This window comes from Crocuta crocuta, unplaced genomic scaffold (genome assembly GCF_008692635.1).
Source record: "Crocuta crocuta isolate KB4526 unplaced genomic scaffold, BGI_CrCroc_1.0 scaffold35, whole genome shotgun sequence".
Taxonomy (NCBI): domain Eukaryota; kingdom Metazoa; phylum Chordata; class Mammalia; order Carnivora; family Hyaenidae; genus Crocuta; species Crocuta crocuta.
This window is the reverse complement of record NW_027530625.1, coordinates 3,488,123-3,504,892: the sequence shown is the minus strand read 5'-3', so window position 1 is coordinate 3,504,892 and position 16,770 is coordinate 3,488,123. Positions and strand designations below refer to the sequence as shown.

General features: G+C 46.4%; 1 protein-coding gene across 4 annotated transcripts in view; it reads right to left on the bottom strand.

Annotated features, from left to right (window-relative positions):
• Window positions 1–16,770, bottom strand: part of MVB12B (multivesicular body subunit 12B) — a 274,057-nt gene that overhangs the window by 118,370 nt on the left and 138,917 nt on the right. For all 4 annotated transcript variants that reach the window (XM_077768243.1, XM_077768246.1, XM_077768244.1 and 1 more), the window contains exons 4-5: window positions 8,354–8,461; window positions 3,574–3,670 (exon numbers count right to left, since the gene is read on the bottom strand). In XM_077768243.1, coding sequence (XP_077624369.1) covers window positions 3,574–3,670; window positions 8,354–8,461 — 205 coding nt within the window. The remainder of the gene's footprint in view (window positions 1–3,573; window positions 3,671–8,353; window positions 8,462–16,770) is intronic.

Below are 16,770 nucleotides of genomic sequence, written 5' to 3'. Positions count from 1 at the left end.
TGTTCAGGTCTTGCTCACCAATGATGATGAGAAAATTAAATAAAATTAGAATGGTATATAAGTGACTAAAAATGTAAAACCTATGCTGACAGGCCTCTGGAAAACAGGAACACGCCTGTCTCATTAGTGGCCCCGGGAACTGGTATTTCTGGAAGTTAATCTGGCAACAAAGAGTACTAAAGCTTATCTTTAAGGGGCTCATCCTCTGAGCAAGGTGCTGTGTCTGGTAGGTGCCTTAGGTGATTCAATGATGAATTATACACGAATCTCACCCTCAGAGAAAAAGGTTAGTAGCAAAGGTGCACATAAGACATATAAGTGGCTAAAATGTAAGCTAAAAACAACATTATGAGGTGTCTACTATTCCCCCCCATTTTATAGATGAGGAAACTGAGGCCCAGAAGGATGAAGTCATTTGCTTGGGGCGCTAAAGTAAGTGGCAGAGCCAGACTCAGGATCGGGTGAGTCCGACCCCAGAGCCTAGTGCTTTCCCCCTTCTCCCCCCGCCAAGCCACAGTGTGTCCTGACAGAGAACAGGTGGGAACTGAGAGGCATAAGTGATCACTTCCTTTGGCTCCCGACCACTGCACTGTGGTGCTTACTTCGCTCCCTCCCTCCACTAAACGTGTGTTGTCCCGGCTGTGATGAAAAGTGGCAAAGGAGGCAGCCAGTCCCTGATCTCTGGCTGATGACAGCTCTGGCTGACTACGTTGTGATGCAAGTCCTTGTTTTCAGGGCCAGGTCATCGACCAGGCCGAGCTCCTGGAGGGCAGGACCAATACCTTAGACAGTCACCTTCTTCTCGCAAAGCCTGCGGTGCCTACAGAGGCATTCTGACTGTGGAGGAGAGAGGGCTTGCTTGAAACTGGTACCTAGGGATCAGAGATGGTTTCATGCAGGGGGCGGAACTGAAGCTCACCCTTGAAAGATATGGGGTGAGGATGCTCAGAATTGAGCGAAAGGGCATTTCAGGCAAGGAAAACAACAAAGCAAATAGAGTCAGGAAGGAAACAGGAATGAAGAGCGTACAGTGAGGACCTCAGTTTGGGGAAAGTATAGAGGGCTTGAAGGTAAGGAAAATGTCTGGAGAAGAAGGCTGGAGCAGACCAGAGGGGACCTAAAACCCAGTAGTCTCAAGTACTTGGAAACTCAACACAAGAAAATCATTTAAAACCTACACATACCCAAACGGATCTATAGATTCAACATCATTCCTTTCAAAACTAGCTCGTTTCTTTGCAGATATTGACTAATCCTAAAATTCATGGAAATTTAGAGGACCCGGAATAGTAAAACTAATCCTGAAAAAGAAGAATGAATTACATTTACGGTCAACTGATCTGCAACAAGGATGCTGAGACAATTCAGTGGGGGGAAAAGAATGATCTTTTCAACACATCATGCTAGAACATGACATTCACGTGTGAAAAGAATCAAGTTAGACCCCTATCTCACACCGTACACAGAAGTGAACTCAAAATGGATCAAAGCTATAAATATAAGAGCTGAAACTATAAATCCTCAGAAAAAAACACGGGCAAACATCTTGGTGACCTTGAATTAAGCAATGCTTTCTCAGGTAGGACACCTAAAACATAAGCAACAAAGGAAAAAGTAATGAATCAAGCTCCATCAAAATAAAAAGATGTGGGGGTTGGAGAGAAATGGAGAGTGACAGCTCACGAGTATGGGACGTGTTTGGTGATGAAACGTTCCAAAATTAATCATGGTAATAGTTGCCCAGCTCTGTGAATATCCTTGAAACCACTGAAATGTGTACTTCAAGTGGGTGAATGATATGGTGGGTGAATTATATATTGACAGAACTGTTACCAAAAAACCCTGATGCATAAACATATAAAATCCATCTGTAAAAGGCACTTAACCACATGATGTTATGGGTGGCATTGGGGCTATCAGCACAGCTGGAGTCTGACTTGTGTGTGTCTTCTAGTTACTCCCCCAGTCGGATCTTGGATAAGCTCTTCAAACACTCAGTAGTTATTGTGCCTCAATTTTCTCATACGTGATGGGTATAATAATACTCATCTCCAAATAGGGGTCTTTTGAAGATTTAGTGAAGTCAGGAACGTAAAGCATTCATCACAGGGGTTAGCATCTGTTAAGTGACATACTACATGTCTGCTATCCTGATTATTAGCTAACACATATATAACAAGTAAAAATAAAACGGTCAAAAGTAAGAGAACTATTAAGAAAATAAAAATACGCTATACAATGGAATCTACTTGTTTCATTAAAAGAATGCTATGGGGAGGGTGCCTGGGTGGCTCAGACATGGGTTGAGTGTCTGACTCTTGATTTCGGCTCAGATCATGATCCCAGGATTGAGCCCCATGGTGGGCTCCATGCAGAGCATGGAGCCTGCTTAAGATTCTCTCTCTCTCTCTCTCTCTCTCTCTACTTCTGCCTTTCTCCCCTGCTATGTGCTCTCTCTCTACAAAAGAGAAATTTAAAACTGTAATGGCGGGGTGCCTGGGTGGCCAGTTGGTTGAGCATCCAACTTCAACTCAGGTCATGATCTCATGTTTGTGAGTTCAAGCTCCACATCAGGCTCTGTGCTGATAAACAGCTCAGATCCTGGAGCCTGCTTCAGACTTTCTATCTCCCTCTTTTTCTGCCCCTCCCCTGCTCTCAAAAATAAATAAATGGTGAAAATTTTTAGAAAAAAAATAATGGTTATGTGGCATCTGTGTAGATACGCCAAGTCTCGTCTATATGAAATGCTAGCAAGAAAACAGCAAAAAAATTATGGGCCCCAAATGGGCTAACTATGGAAAAATAAAGTACATATGACAAAGAACGTGATCCAGAATTTCACAAATGAATCAAGTGTAAAGAAGAAAGGGTTCTTTGTATTTGTTTTTCACTTGCTGGGGACATCCTAAAGTTGGGACCAGTGATTAAAAATAAAACAAGTTAAGTTATATCAAAATGAGGAGGCTCAAATATCCAGAGGTTTCCTAGCATTATTTAATAACTGACGTGAGCAACAAGGACCTCAAAGCACTTCTGATCCTGAAGAAGCTTCTACTTTGGTCAGGGATGCACTTCTGCTCCGTGTGGCTCGGACATCAGAGTATTCACTCAGATTTGAATCCTGTGTCCTCTAGTGCAGGCTTTCTGGTTCTGGCTTCTCTTGTGTGCTCCATGAGCCAAAAATAAGGACATTATTACACTTGTATTCCCTGGGCGTCTCTGAGTTTCTTCTTCCTTATGCTTCTGGGTCTTGTGCCAAGGTTGGCTTCCGTAACACCAGAGGATGGGACTATAACCAGTTTCACCGCTCTGTTCCTGAGTGGGCCGATGCAGCAGGGAGCCCATTGTAAGAGAAAAGGACATTCTGCTCATTTACACGCTGCTCCCCAGCACACCACAAACTCCTTGGAGAACCAACTCAGACACGCGTCAAAAGCAGCAGGGTTTATTCACGGGTGTGTGGCAAGGCCTCCTAAAATGTTCCCAGAGAAATATGCACATACAAAACATCTAAAAATACACCTGGAGAAAGAAAAGTTCCATTGTAATGAGTGGTACTAAAGGGCGACTCACGTGTGTCCACCGTCTCCTGAATGGGGATGAAGCCTACAGGCAGAGTGTCCTTGATGTCAATGAGCTTCATATCCACTAACACGTTCCCTAAATGACTCTTGGGAAGAAAGAAAAGAGATACAGACTATTAATCTGAACCCCCCTGTGGTGGGTTTGCCATTTTGGCTTCGAGATTCATATTTAACACAATGACTTGTGCAGCTTTACGACAGCAGGTTAATTAGAGTAGGTGCCACTTAATGTTCCCCAGCGGTTACACGGGGACTCGCGTGGCCCCCGGGAAGGAGTTTCATCTGCGGCACCTCAAAGCCACTCACTCAGCCACGGCTTTGGTTGATTAGCTAGACAGCAACCCGGGAGATGCTGGAGACATAACCCAGCAGAGGGCGGCTGTGCGCACGCGTCCTGGGACCAGGCTGCCTCTCAGCCTGGAGCTTTGGGGGGGCAGGGCGGTGAGCGACCCAGGGTTTAGAAAGCACACATTCCTGGGCCAGTCACCGCAGCAGGAGAGAGCTGCAGCGGAGCCTAACGGAGACCCAATCACTCCTGAGTGATTGCCGGTCTGCATATTGACACACATTTTGGCTGCTAGATACATTCCGTAAAATCCCAAGCACCATAAACTAATACGGAGTGAAAAGCCCTGCTGCCTCAATATTACACATCTCCTAAAATGACATGCACAAGGGCCTCTTAAAATTTCTATTTAGTGGTAGTATATGGGGGTCCGCCATGCGCAGTTTCCGTAACCAGTGCTGAAATATCTCCTGCAGACAGCACACACCATTCCGGAAGTGCAAGAGAGGACCCTCTGCAAACATACCAGATCTGCAGCCCACATTTCCAGCGGAAATGCTCAGTGCCAACAACACTATCTCAGAAAGCATCAGGGCAGTCTTACCATCTAAACTCGATGCTATATTCTCTCTTGGCCACTATTTTCCTTCGTATCAACTTATAATGGCATCTTTGAGAGGTCAGTTGTTTAATGTCTGTCTCATCACTGGGGTTCAACAACCATGAGGACCAAAACTATCTGTCATCACTCTAAATCCAAGCTTAGGACAGTTCTTGGCTCACAGTAGGTGCTCAATAATGATCTGCTGAAAAATTTAATGTTTTGGGAGCGCATTTTTAACCGGGTGGACCAGAGTCAGCAATGAGACTGGATTTGCTTGGATGACACATCAAAACGGTAGCAACAAAAACAAAAGTAACAGTAAAAAGAAACATAAAAATGAAAGTATATCTGATAAACACATTAGACACCAAAAGTACACCAGTGAAGTACATCCTTCAAGTTTAATTATGAAGGTCAATGTGTCAAGTGCAAACTGTGACCAGTGCTTTCATGGCCCTGATGTCACAAAACCGCTTCTTTCCCTCAGAACTATCGTGTTTGACGACTATTTTATATTATTACATTTCAGGTGAGCTGGGTCTCGGAGAAACCATGCACCGCAGCAAGTGGAAAGTGGAACCTTACTAATGCAGAATAAATCTCCGACCGTGTAGAAAAGGTTTGAACCGTTAACCTAACTCGAAAACATCAGCTGCTTTCAGAATTGCCTGATCTAATCTATCATAATTTTTTTTCCTCCCCTGGCAGTTGCTTTTCCATGTCATCACTGCTTTCTGCATTGAGAAATTAACAACTGGCTATGTTTTCCTGCCCCGTAGATGGATGGGCATTCATCAATATCCTTCTCAAATGTCTTCTACTTGACAAGTTGGGTTTTACAGAAGTCAACTGCAAACCACTTAGCGACCTCACCCTCCACACTCTACAAATGTCCCTGATCATAAAACCAGAACATCAGTGGTGTGGCCATTAAAAAAAAGCATCAAAAACCCTCCCGTGCATACAAAACGGGAGGCTGCACTGTCAAAGCTTCCCGCAGCCCAAGTGCGGTCCCTCCGTGCACAGGGCTGCTGCTGTACTGGGTTTAATACAGTAGGTCTGCGACACCATTAATTTTGCTTGTTCCTCTCCCCTCCCCCATCCCGTGCTCTCTTTCATTTCCTCCTCATAAATATGAAGAACGTATTCCCAATCCTTGTTGAGCAAATGATTCATGCCAAAAGCCCAATATGCACTGACTCAGGGTATTTATATTGTCTCTGGTAGCCAGTATTTGCTAGTATACTGTAATTATTTTTGACAACCTTGCATTTAAGGTAGCCACAGATAACCAACTTAATATTCAAATGTTCATAAATCCTTCTGTTTAATATCCTCCCTACCTAATCTATGTACATTATTATTACAGGTAATGCAGAAAGTACAGGGCATGAAAAGTGCAATTAATCTCGATCCTTCCCCAGGAAGCAATGTCACACCAAAGCCAGGTTTCTGTATTAATGGCATTATTGGGGGAAAGGAATTTAGGTTCCAAAGGAGTGTCCCAAAACTCCTACATTGGGAGACTTGAGCTGCCTAATTAAGAATCTGTCCAGTCTTGAGATCCCACCTCCCTCCTCCTCGGTTGTAAAAAATGACACTATGCAAAGTCCTGGCGGTGACAGCACAACCAGGACAGACTGGCTGTATGGGATTAAAACACACCCCACTCCTCCCGTGCTCCTGGGCTGGCAAGTGGGCCCCTGGCACCCCCTTGTCTGGATCGCTTTGGATCCCACTCCAGGACTCCGTCATTCTTCCTCTGAGAACAAAACGCACCGATTTCCTACACTCCTTGGGAGGGGAGGTGATTTCTCCCCCAGCCCTTTCCTAACACCCTGCCCCCCATGCCCGGCCCTCATGGAGTGAGGCTTGCAAGGTAAACACTCGGTAGTAGCTCTTTAACGTTCAACAGATGCTGATGTACTCGATGCATCTTCTAGAATGTGTAATTCACTTACCCACGACACCCAAAATTAACAAGGCTTGGTGACTTGTGTCTTTTTTTAGACTTGTCACCATCCCCAACTCCAAGAGATCCAGGACTCTTTTGGCCTAGACTACAATACCCCGCAGTCTTCGGGGAAATGCAAAAACAAACTAACAAACGATCAAATGAAAAAACCCTAGAAATCAAAAACAATCAAGGAGTTCATCGCTGTCCTCTGAGGCCACAGTTTGGAGCTGCAGCCTCTTCAGTCAGGAGAGGGGGAGGCTGAGCAGGGATCAGTAATGACCACCGTGAGACCAGGGCACGGTGAGTTGTTCAAATCCTCCGGGAGGTCGTCCTTCTCGCCCTAAGCGGCAGTGAACGCACTGACCTGCGGAAAGTGGCAGCCGGCAGATAGGACAGAGGTGACAAAAGCTAAAAATATAAATCGTTTCAAAAGCGGGTTTAGGTCAACTCCAGGGACAAAGGGGTGGGAGAGTGTACTGAGTGCGGACATGGATGCAGGGTGGAGGCATGGAGCCAATGGAGGGGAACCACCCCTAACTGCACGAGCCCAAGTCCGGAAAGGCAACCCAGCCTCCAGACTGCTCCTCAGTGTCTCCCAGGGCTGCACCCAGGGTCCTGCTCAGACTCATTCCAGGTGCCACCTTCCCGCCTGCAGAAGGAGTTCCAGTGTTTAGTGCCAGGACTGTCCCTGCCCCATTAGAAACTCTGTACTTTACAACAAGCATATATGACTCTCATAATTGGGGGCTTGGGGTGGATTAAAGCAATGGTTTCTGCCCCGGTCCTGAATACATTAGGAAATGATTTTCCGAACAAAGACTTATCAGTAAACAACAGGGACGGCTGGTGGGAGAGCGTGCGAGCCGCAGCACCACGTGACTGTCTACACAGACCACACTGAAGGGACACACAGCACCCAGGGACAGGACCACAGGCTGTGTGGTACATGACAGGGACTGCTCCCCTTTCTCACATCTGAATGAGGATGCTTGAAAACAATCGTTTTGTTTTTTAAACCGTAAGCACGTATTACTGTTATCATAAAATTTATAAAAATAAATTAAAAAAAACCATCTCCCCCATTTTTTTGCATTAGAAAGAGACAGTAACATGTAGGCCAAAAATACAATGTCACCCTTGAAAATGAAAATCTGACAGCTCCCTGTTTGGGGCTAGGGAAGACAGGTGACCTTAGATAAGCACAAAAACTCTCTGATTTCAGGAAAGGAGCTAACATTTGAAGAGACTGAGGATGGAAAAGGTTCATTTGCAGAGTGCCTATGATAGGCCTCACTCAGAGTAGATCTGTGTAGACACGGAAGCTACTTCCCTTTTTTCTAAGCCACTCATTGAAACACTCTATTGGAAAAGCCTTAATGGATGGCTTTAAAATTTCCTAATTTATGGGCCCAAGAATTAAGCACAGCACACTGAAAGAAATCTGCGCACGTGGTGGACACCTACCTGCAGACACAATGAAACGTCAAATGTCAGAGACTCAGGGAGAAAGTCAGGCATTTGGGAAACCAGGCCGTGTCTGGGAAAAGAGCCTGCTTCTGTTTATTGGCCAGCTTTAAATCCAGCTGCACTGGCAAACCCTCACGTCCACGCTACCCTGTGATTTGTGACTTACAGGAAAGGTAGGCAAATGAGGGCTGGGAGAGAAATTTCCTGGTTCCCTTTCGAGAGCACATTTTAATGGAATTCACTGTACACTTGGGTACGTGGTTAATAATACCGTTAATAAATGAAACACAGCGCTGGCTGCTGATTTCTACCCTGTTCACTAAAACTGCAGATTAATATGGCAATGAAAATAAACCACAACAACAACAACAACAACAAAAAAAAAGAGGAAATTTCAACCAGGCACGTAAATGCCTTGTGTGCCCTCAGCAAACGGACACCACTACCAGACTTACATTTTCTTTGGAAAATGATCTCGTGAAACACAGGTATCTGGTAACCTTGGATTTAAATAAGCCGTCTTTCCAGAGGTCAGCATCCACACCATCTGCTGTCTGTGCAACCTACACCAAAGAGACAGAGAAAAAGAGCGCAGGTAAGGCAGGCTGGAAACGGAGGTGTGCGTGAGCATCTTCTTCGTACCTGCGCCAATTAACACTGGCCTGAACTCTCATGGCATCTCATTAGTTCATTTCACTAGGCCCTGGGAAGAGATTTTCCAAAAGGGGAAAAGAGAGAATGTGAAAAATACAACTTCTAAAAATATTGTCCCCAGGGAAGCCATTGATTAAAGACACCCTGACAAAAATGGTTCTAATGAGAAAAGAGCAACTTTTGTTGCAATGGACCAAGAAGGGATTGGAGAAGTCAGCACATTAAGTTCCTCATTACCACTCACTCGGGGGACGGTACAGGGTGCAGAAAAAAGTCCAATGGGCTGTGAAATGCCACCTGAGAGCAGCACTGCCTGCGGGGAGGCGGCCACAGCCGCCTGCTCCAGAGCCCTGGGGCCGGCCAGGGTGCTTTGTCAAGGGGACCCGAGTGGGGGGCTGGGGGCGAGGTGCCAGGGAAACCCGCTCATTGCTGTGTCTCCTTCACATGCAAGCTCCGCGAGTGGTACTCAAGGTCGGAAACTGTATCATGATGGAAAAATAAAAAAGATTCAGCTCCTTGTTTATGGTCTCACTAAGAAGCCATTTCTGCGTCCACAGATACAGAGGTGTTCCTCTCAGAAGCGCTCAAGCATGAAGCCAGCCTTGATCTGAGTCCTAAAGGACTGTGTACTGGGCCACGGCGGGGGGCTTAGTGTGAAGGCCCTGGCTTTGGGGCAAACTGCTGACAGCAAGATTGGAGAGCAGGAGAGGTATGGCTGGATGAGGACAGCATTCCCCCCCTCCCCATTTCTTTCCAGACCGTTCTATTCACAGACCGCAGGGGCTTGCTCTGCTGTCTCGCTCAATGGCCCCATAGCATCCCAAGGGGGCAGCATCCTGAGGGGGCACATCTGGGAAGACTGAGGGAGCAGCGCCCTATTTCAGGCTGAGCTCCAAAATGATCTCCTCTCTACTGTTTCCCTGGTCGTCCTGTTGAGCCTCAGACTTCGGGAGGCAGTTCTGGATCTGACAAACCCCTGAAAGCAAACCTCCATTCTTGGCACAAAAACTGCCTGGACTCAGCCGCATGCCATGTACACGCTGCACAGCACGCCAATGGCCTCTGGCTGTCACGTGCATGGGGCGGGAGCGTGGGGGGCATCCCCAGGGCCCCCCACAGCCACATTCTCAGAGGCTGCCTCGGAGAGCCCAAAGGCCAACTAGCAAAAGAAAAATGCCTTTTTTCCCCCAGACTGAACAATCGTAAATTAGCAAGTGGAACACAAGAAAAAGAAAGGTCCTTATGCTACATGTGCAAATATGTTTGACCTGAACTGTGGGGGAGGAATGGTATGGGGATAATGTCAGGAACCGTTGGCTCCAAGTATGTCACCCCCTCAGAAAGGGACGACCTGGAACGGCATCAGGCCTCATCAGCACTTTTCCCCACAACGGTCTTACAGAAAGTCTCTCGGGGAGCATGAGCCTTAAGGCAGGGGGCCCTCACTCTCTACCACCAAGCATCCCTTTTGTTCGTTTTCTCCTGGGGATTCCATGTTCAGAAAGATTTTCATTTCCCAAACTGTACTTTTCTGGTACTTCCTCAATTCTAGGGGGTAGTCACTTGGGAATCACTCAGGGATGGAAAGAATAACCCTTCGGGGAAAAAAAGAGATCGAATATCAAACTGTACAGATCTATTTTCAGATGCATCCCAATTTCAGAACCAGGAAGACGTGAAAATAAAAGCTGCCAGAGGAACAAAGAAATAAGGGAACCTAGACAAACCGTGGTTTCTCCGTAATAAATGCCTTATTTTTGATACATTGAAAAAAAAGTCTGCAGAACACTGAAAGGCTGTGGAATCCCATGCTGGGACCTCAGAAAACAGAGCTGTCTTTAACCTCCCACCAGAAGGGTATGGAGTTCAGAAGGACTCTCCTGGACAAACTGAGGACTGATGGGGGTGGGGGGAGGGGAAGGGGGGTGATGGGCATGGAGGAGGGCACTTGTGGGAATGAACACTGGGTGTTATACGGAAACCAACTTGACAATAAACTATTAAAAAAAAAATGGAAGGGCTCTCTTGGATATTTGGACATTCACGGAGCGGGGGGGATACCCTAAATCAAGACTATTGTCTCCAGGGCTTGAAAAGGATGGTTCCCCCTCTGCTCACCCCACTGCCTGAATTTTCCTTTTACTGGGTGTGAAGACACCTCACTATGATGAAGAGGACGGTGCAAGTGTGTAAAGAGAACAGGTGCGCAGCAGGCCTGCCCCTTGCCTCGGAGGCCCAGGCGGTTACAGTCCTCTAACCTGCACTGGAGGCATTGAAAACAGACAAGCAAAGGCCTGGCTTTGCCCTGAGGCCACAACTCATTGACAATGAAGTAAAAATGTGTGATGCCCTCCAAACCCAACCAAGGAGAGGTGAGGAGGGTAGTGAGAGAGAGAGGGAGGGAGAGGAGGGAGAGAGAAAGAGCGCAAGCACATGTGTGTATACACGTGTGTGTGTGTGTGTGTGCACGCGTGCACGTGCGCGTGTCTGGGCAGAACACAGAGGTGCCCAGAGCCTGGACCCACATAGGGGATGGACTGGAACAAGGAGCGAGAAGGTCCCGGGTCCCGGCTCATCAGCAGCATAAGGAAGTGGCCCAGGTCTAACAAGGTTGGGCATTCCCAGCCTCGCCTTCCCTGTGACCGTAAGATGTACCCAGAAGCCTCTTTCCAATGCAGTCACTTAAAGGTATTTATGAATCTTAATGCGTATGTCCCAAGCTAAATGCGCTAACGAGCTACGTGAGAAGTTACGTGTGAGGCGGGCAGCTGCGCAGGCGCCCTTGCAGAAACTCACGCTTCAGCTCTGACCGTGAGAACTCGGTGGGCAGCCTCCGAATCCCGGGGTGGGAGAGGCCGTGGGGAGGTGGGCCGAGCTGCAGGAAGAGGTGCCCCAGGCGCGGTGCAACCCATGAAATGAAAAGGCAGACTTGAACTTGACACGGATGGGTTAAGCAAGCCCCTCCTCCTGGGGACGCTGCAGTAACAGATGATGTACGTGCAAAGCATCTGCCTCAGTGCTCAGCGGGGAGCACCCACGGAGCCAGCGCTAACACGTCTAAACTGAAAATGAGGACAGCTGGTCTGACATGGAACCACACCTTTCAAGTGACGTCATGCTACATCAAGATTCAAAAAGTCCTAAACACTGGGGTTCAGCTGGTCCACTGGGATTCCTTCTCCATCTCTGGGACTAGATTTGGTCTTCAAACACGAATTATATACACGTGCACTTAATGTTTACCTGCCCCCTACTATCCTGCCACTGGACTGTGAGCGTCACAAGGAAAAGCGCAACTGCCATCCACCCCCTGCACTAAACATAGTGCCTGATACATAGGGGCTCAACCAAAGCTTGTTGAAGGAATGAATGAATCAGCCACTCAATCGGGGCAAAATGTGAAAAGCCACATACCTTGCTAGCTACCCAAGTAAGGTAATCAAAAAATTTTAGGGGCGCCTGGTGGCTGAGTAGGCTGGGCAGCCGACTTCGGCTCAGGCCAAGATCTCGCAGTCCGTGAGTTCGAGCCCCGCGTCGGGCTCTGTGCTGACAGCTCAGAGCCTGGAGCCTGCTTTGGATTCTGTGACTCCCTCTCTCTCTGCCCCTCTCCCACTCAAGCTCTGTCTCTCTCTGTCTCAAATATAAAATAAATATTTAAAAAGATTTTTTAAATGAAGTTTCTAGGATTTAATAATCCCTTGAGCTGAATGTATCACCTCCATAATCCCCACTCAATGAGGTCCCTTATTCTTTGGGTTATCTTGTTTGTACCCCGCCCTCTGCCCCAAATCACTGGAGGATATGCAATGCTGCTGCTGAGTGCAATGCTCAGAGTGTCTGTTACAGGGCTTCACGCGGGCACACATACACGCATGCATGCACATGCACACATTGTTCGCTCTTATACACACTCACTCTTCCATGCCCTTCCTGTCTTTCTAGCACCTCCCTGGGTGCAGGAGCTGCCTCTGGGAGGGAGTAGGTGGGCAGTGGCAGACTGGAAACATGGGTCTGTCTCCCTTCTCTGCCAATGTTCTTCTCAAATGACAGCCACGTGGAGAAGCATGAACACACTGAAATACAGAGCAGGAGAAAAGTACGATGCAAGAGAGAGGTCAACAGCCATCTGGAGATGTGGGAAGTGAAAGCCTGAGATTTAGCAGAGTGGAGGGTCTAAGGACTTGCACCCCAGAACCCAGGGCCCGGAGCCACCAGATACCACTGGGGATGAAGGTATAGAGTTTAGAGCTGAAACAGGAAGATTAGAACAAGGTCTATAAACACAGCGGTCACACTCCCAGATCCCCAGCCCCATTTCAGATGTTATTTTCTGCAGAAATGGAACCAGTAAGGCTCAGGACTCCAGAACACCAGGAGGAAGTAGACTCCAGACTGAATACTGCGCACACCTCAGCAGCCAGGTGTACCCCCTAACACTGGGCATCAGAGGATTTGTTTCCGGAGATGCTAAAGCGTGCCAGAGAGTAGACCAGCACATACAGACTCCGGGGTTCTCCTGCTACAAATGCTACTTCCCTGCTACATCACCTGTACACCACCCACCAGCCCACAGGCCTCACCCCTACCTGGGCACTCCAACCCCAGTAACTAGTGCCTCGCTCTTAAATATAAACTGACACCAAAGGATCACCAGGTGCTGAAGGTAAGGCTCAAATATGAAAGATAGGGTCCAAATTAGAATAACAGGCATTTAGGGGCACCTGGGTGGCTCAGTTGGTTAAGCATCCGACTTCAGCTCAGGTCATAATCTTGTGGTTCGTGAGTTAGAGCCCCGCGTTGGGTTCTGTGCTGACAGCTCAGAGCCTGGAGCCTGCTTAGGATTCTGTGTCTCCCTCTCTCTCTGCCTTTCCCCCAAGTCACACTCTCTCTCTTTCAAAAATAAATAAACAACAACAACAAAAAAATCAAAATCGAACCTCCTTTCTTAGAAAAAAGAACAATGGGCATTTGAGGGTAGCACAGACAGTATGAGAAAACAATTAAAATTAAGGAACAAACAGCAAAACCTGTAATTTTTATCTTCAAAGGGATTAATGAATATACTACAACCACCAAAGAATGGAATATTTTGAAAACAATCTTAAAGGATAAATTTAAGAATAATATAGGGGCGCCTGGGTGGCTCAGTTGGTTAGGCATTTGACTTCAGCTCAGGTCATGATCTCACAGTTCATGGGTTGGAGCCCCACGTTGGGCTCTGTGCTGACAGCTCATAGCCTGGAACCTGCTTCGGATTCTGTGTCTCCCTTTCTCTCTCTGCCCCTGCCCTGCTTGCACTCTGTCTTTGTCTCTCTCAGAAGTAAATAAACATTAAAAAAAAAAAAAAAGAATATAAAGAACCTAGAGATAAAAAAGTTATAGCTAAAATTAAAAATTTTTAAAAATACTGGAAGAGAAAATTGAGGAACGCTTCCAGAAAGTAAAATACTAAGATAAGCTATAGGAAAGTCAAACGAAGAAGGGTGAAGGATCAGGACAACATCCAAATGATGAATTCTCCAGAAAGAGAAATAAAAAATGGAAGAGAAGGTGAGTGTCCATACTAAGGAGCCTATGAGTATTGTAGCAGTGAATGAAAAAGTCCCACCCAAAGCAAAACAAGAGAGAATCCCACCAAATGTAGGAGAAAGAAACCATTTCTAAAACTTCGAGAGCAGTACCAAGTCACATAAAAAGGAATGGGAATCAGAACGCATCAGACGTCTCGACAGCAACACTGGGCACTAAATAAGACGAGAGAAAAAATGTCTTTAAGATTCTGGGGAATTCTGGAATTCTCCATTCAAACCAATTAAGTGTGAGGGCAGAATAAAGACCTTTACAGACATACAAGGACTTAAGAAGTTAATCTTCCACCAACCCTTTCTTAGGAACCTACTGGGAAATGCACAGCAAAACTGGGGATGAAATCAATGAAGAGGAAACCATGAACCCCAGGAAACGGAGTCTACACAGGACGGTGATGACAGGGGTGTCCGGGCCTACACAAAGGGAAAAGAAGGGAAGGCTGTGGTGAACCATCTGGGGAAGAGTGGACAGGGTAGCTTCTGGAACTGTACTTAAACCCTGGGAAGAAATATGGATGGGTGTGTGACAGATACGCTGGAGCATTTAGAAAAATAAAAACAGGCAGGGGTCGCCTGGGTGGCTCGGTTGGTTAAGTGTCCGACTTTAGCTCAGGTCATGATCTCACGGTTCGTGGGTTCGAGCCCGGCGTTGGGCTCTGTGCTGACAGCTCAGAGCCTGGAGCCTGTGTCAGATTCTGTGTCTCCCTCTCTCTCTGACCCTCCTCTGCTCACGTTGTCTCTCTCTCAGAAATAAGTAAAACATTAAAAAAATTTTTAAAGAAAAAAAAACAGGCATAAAGCTGTTTGAAAACATAATTCATTAATTTAAAAATTAAAAAAAATTAAAATTTGCATGTAAAAAATCAACAGGCACTTAGGATGGAGGTTCCTTAAAAAGAGAACTACCCTATGATCCAGTAGTCACACCACCAAGTATTTACCCCAAAATACAAAAACACTAATTCAAAGGGATACATGCACCCCTAGGTTTATCGCAGCATTATTTACAAGAGCCAAGATATGGAAGCAGCCCTAGTGTCCATCAATTGACGAACAGATAAAGATGTGGTGGATATATACAACGGATTGTCCTAAAAAATGATATCTTGCCATTTGCAATGATACATTGCAAATGGAGCTAGAGAGAATGATGCTAAGTGAAATAAGTCAGAGAAAGACAAATACCATATGATTTCACTCATATGTGACATTTAAGAAACAAAACAAATGAGCAAAGTCACACAAAATAGAGAGAGGCAAACCAAGAAACAAACTCTTAACTACAGAGAAGAAACGGATGGTTACCAGAGGGGAGGTGGGTAGGGGAATGGGTGAAATACAGGGCATAGGGATTGGGGAGTGAGTGCCTGAGCCATGAAGAGCACCAGTTGATGCGTGTTCATGTGAATGTCATTACTCACCTGAAACTAACGTAATCCTGTATGTTAACTATACAGGAAATCAAAAACAAAACAAAACACAGTAAAATAAAAAAGATAGCTGGGAAAACATTAAAAAGAAAACTAAAAATTTAGAATATAAAATTCAATAGGTACCTAGACAGTTAAGCGAAGTGAAAGAAACAAGTCAATAACTAATTCCAAGAAAATGAAAAGGCTGTACGAGAAAGAAAAAACTACCCATAGGGCATTACTTGACTGCGCCGTACCCAGGGTCTGCCTCGTCACAATATGTAAACACTGACCACCAATTTACCAAAACTTGTGAGGCTGCCCGCTGGGGGAGATTATAAAGAGAACTGAATGTGTAGAATAGGCAAATTAAGAAATAAGCAGTACATTCAAATTACTGAGAAATGTGGAGATGAAGTACCAGAAGTGAAGAAATCTAAGAGTTGAAAATGACTGCCTCTGGGGAATGAAAAAGGAAGAGACATGCTGTGGGCTGCTGCATATTCTTACAAGCCTTTCAGTACTCTTTGATTTTTTTTTTACCTGTCTATGTATCATTTTGTTAAAAGCAAAGTGAATTTTAATTTAAAAAAAACAGAGAGCTGGGAAAATGTATCATGGAAGACGGTAGGGGAATGGACGATTCCTTTTAGGGAAACTCCCACCTCAGGGATGTTCCTATAGGTGCAACATGACATCAGTACTAGTCACCTCCTCAGTGCATTCCCAAGAGTGACAATGTCCAAAGCTGAGTACACAGCGGGTTCCAGTCTCCTCCACTGCTCGAGTCCACCTGGAGTTACCATGGGGGTTCCCTGGGGAACCCTGTGAGAAATAGCCCCAGCGCTGCAGAACCAACCGCAGGACCCTGCAGGAAGCTGCCCGACCCGAATCCAGACTCAGCTTCTGAATCCTTCTCTGGTCCAAGTTCAGAGGTCACACTCCGGACCACTGTGCGGCAGTCATGGAAGAAAATGTGAACACGGGAAGCCCGAACAGCCACCGTGCAGTGGGACAGGCTCCCCACAGCTGGCCTCCGGGGCACGACGCTGGAACAGAACCCTGAAGGCAAATGTAAGAAATGGTCCAAATTTCAGGACAGGCAGTGGGGCTGGAGCCTGTGCTGAGGACTTCCTGTCTGCCTGGCACAGGTCTCAGCGAGTCACGTGCAGTCCTTATGGAAGTCTCCCAACAACCCAATGACATAAGTAAGTACTG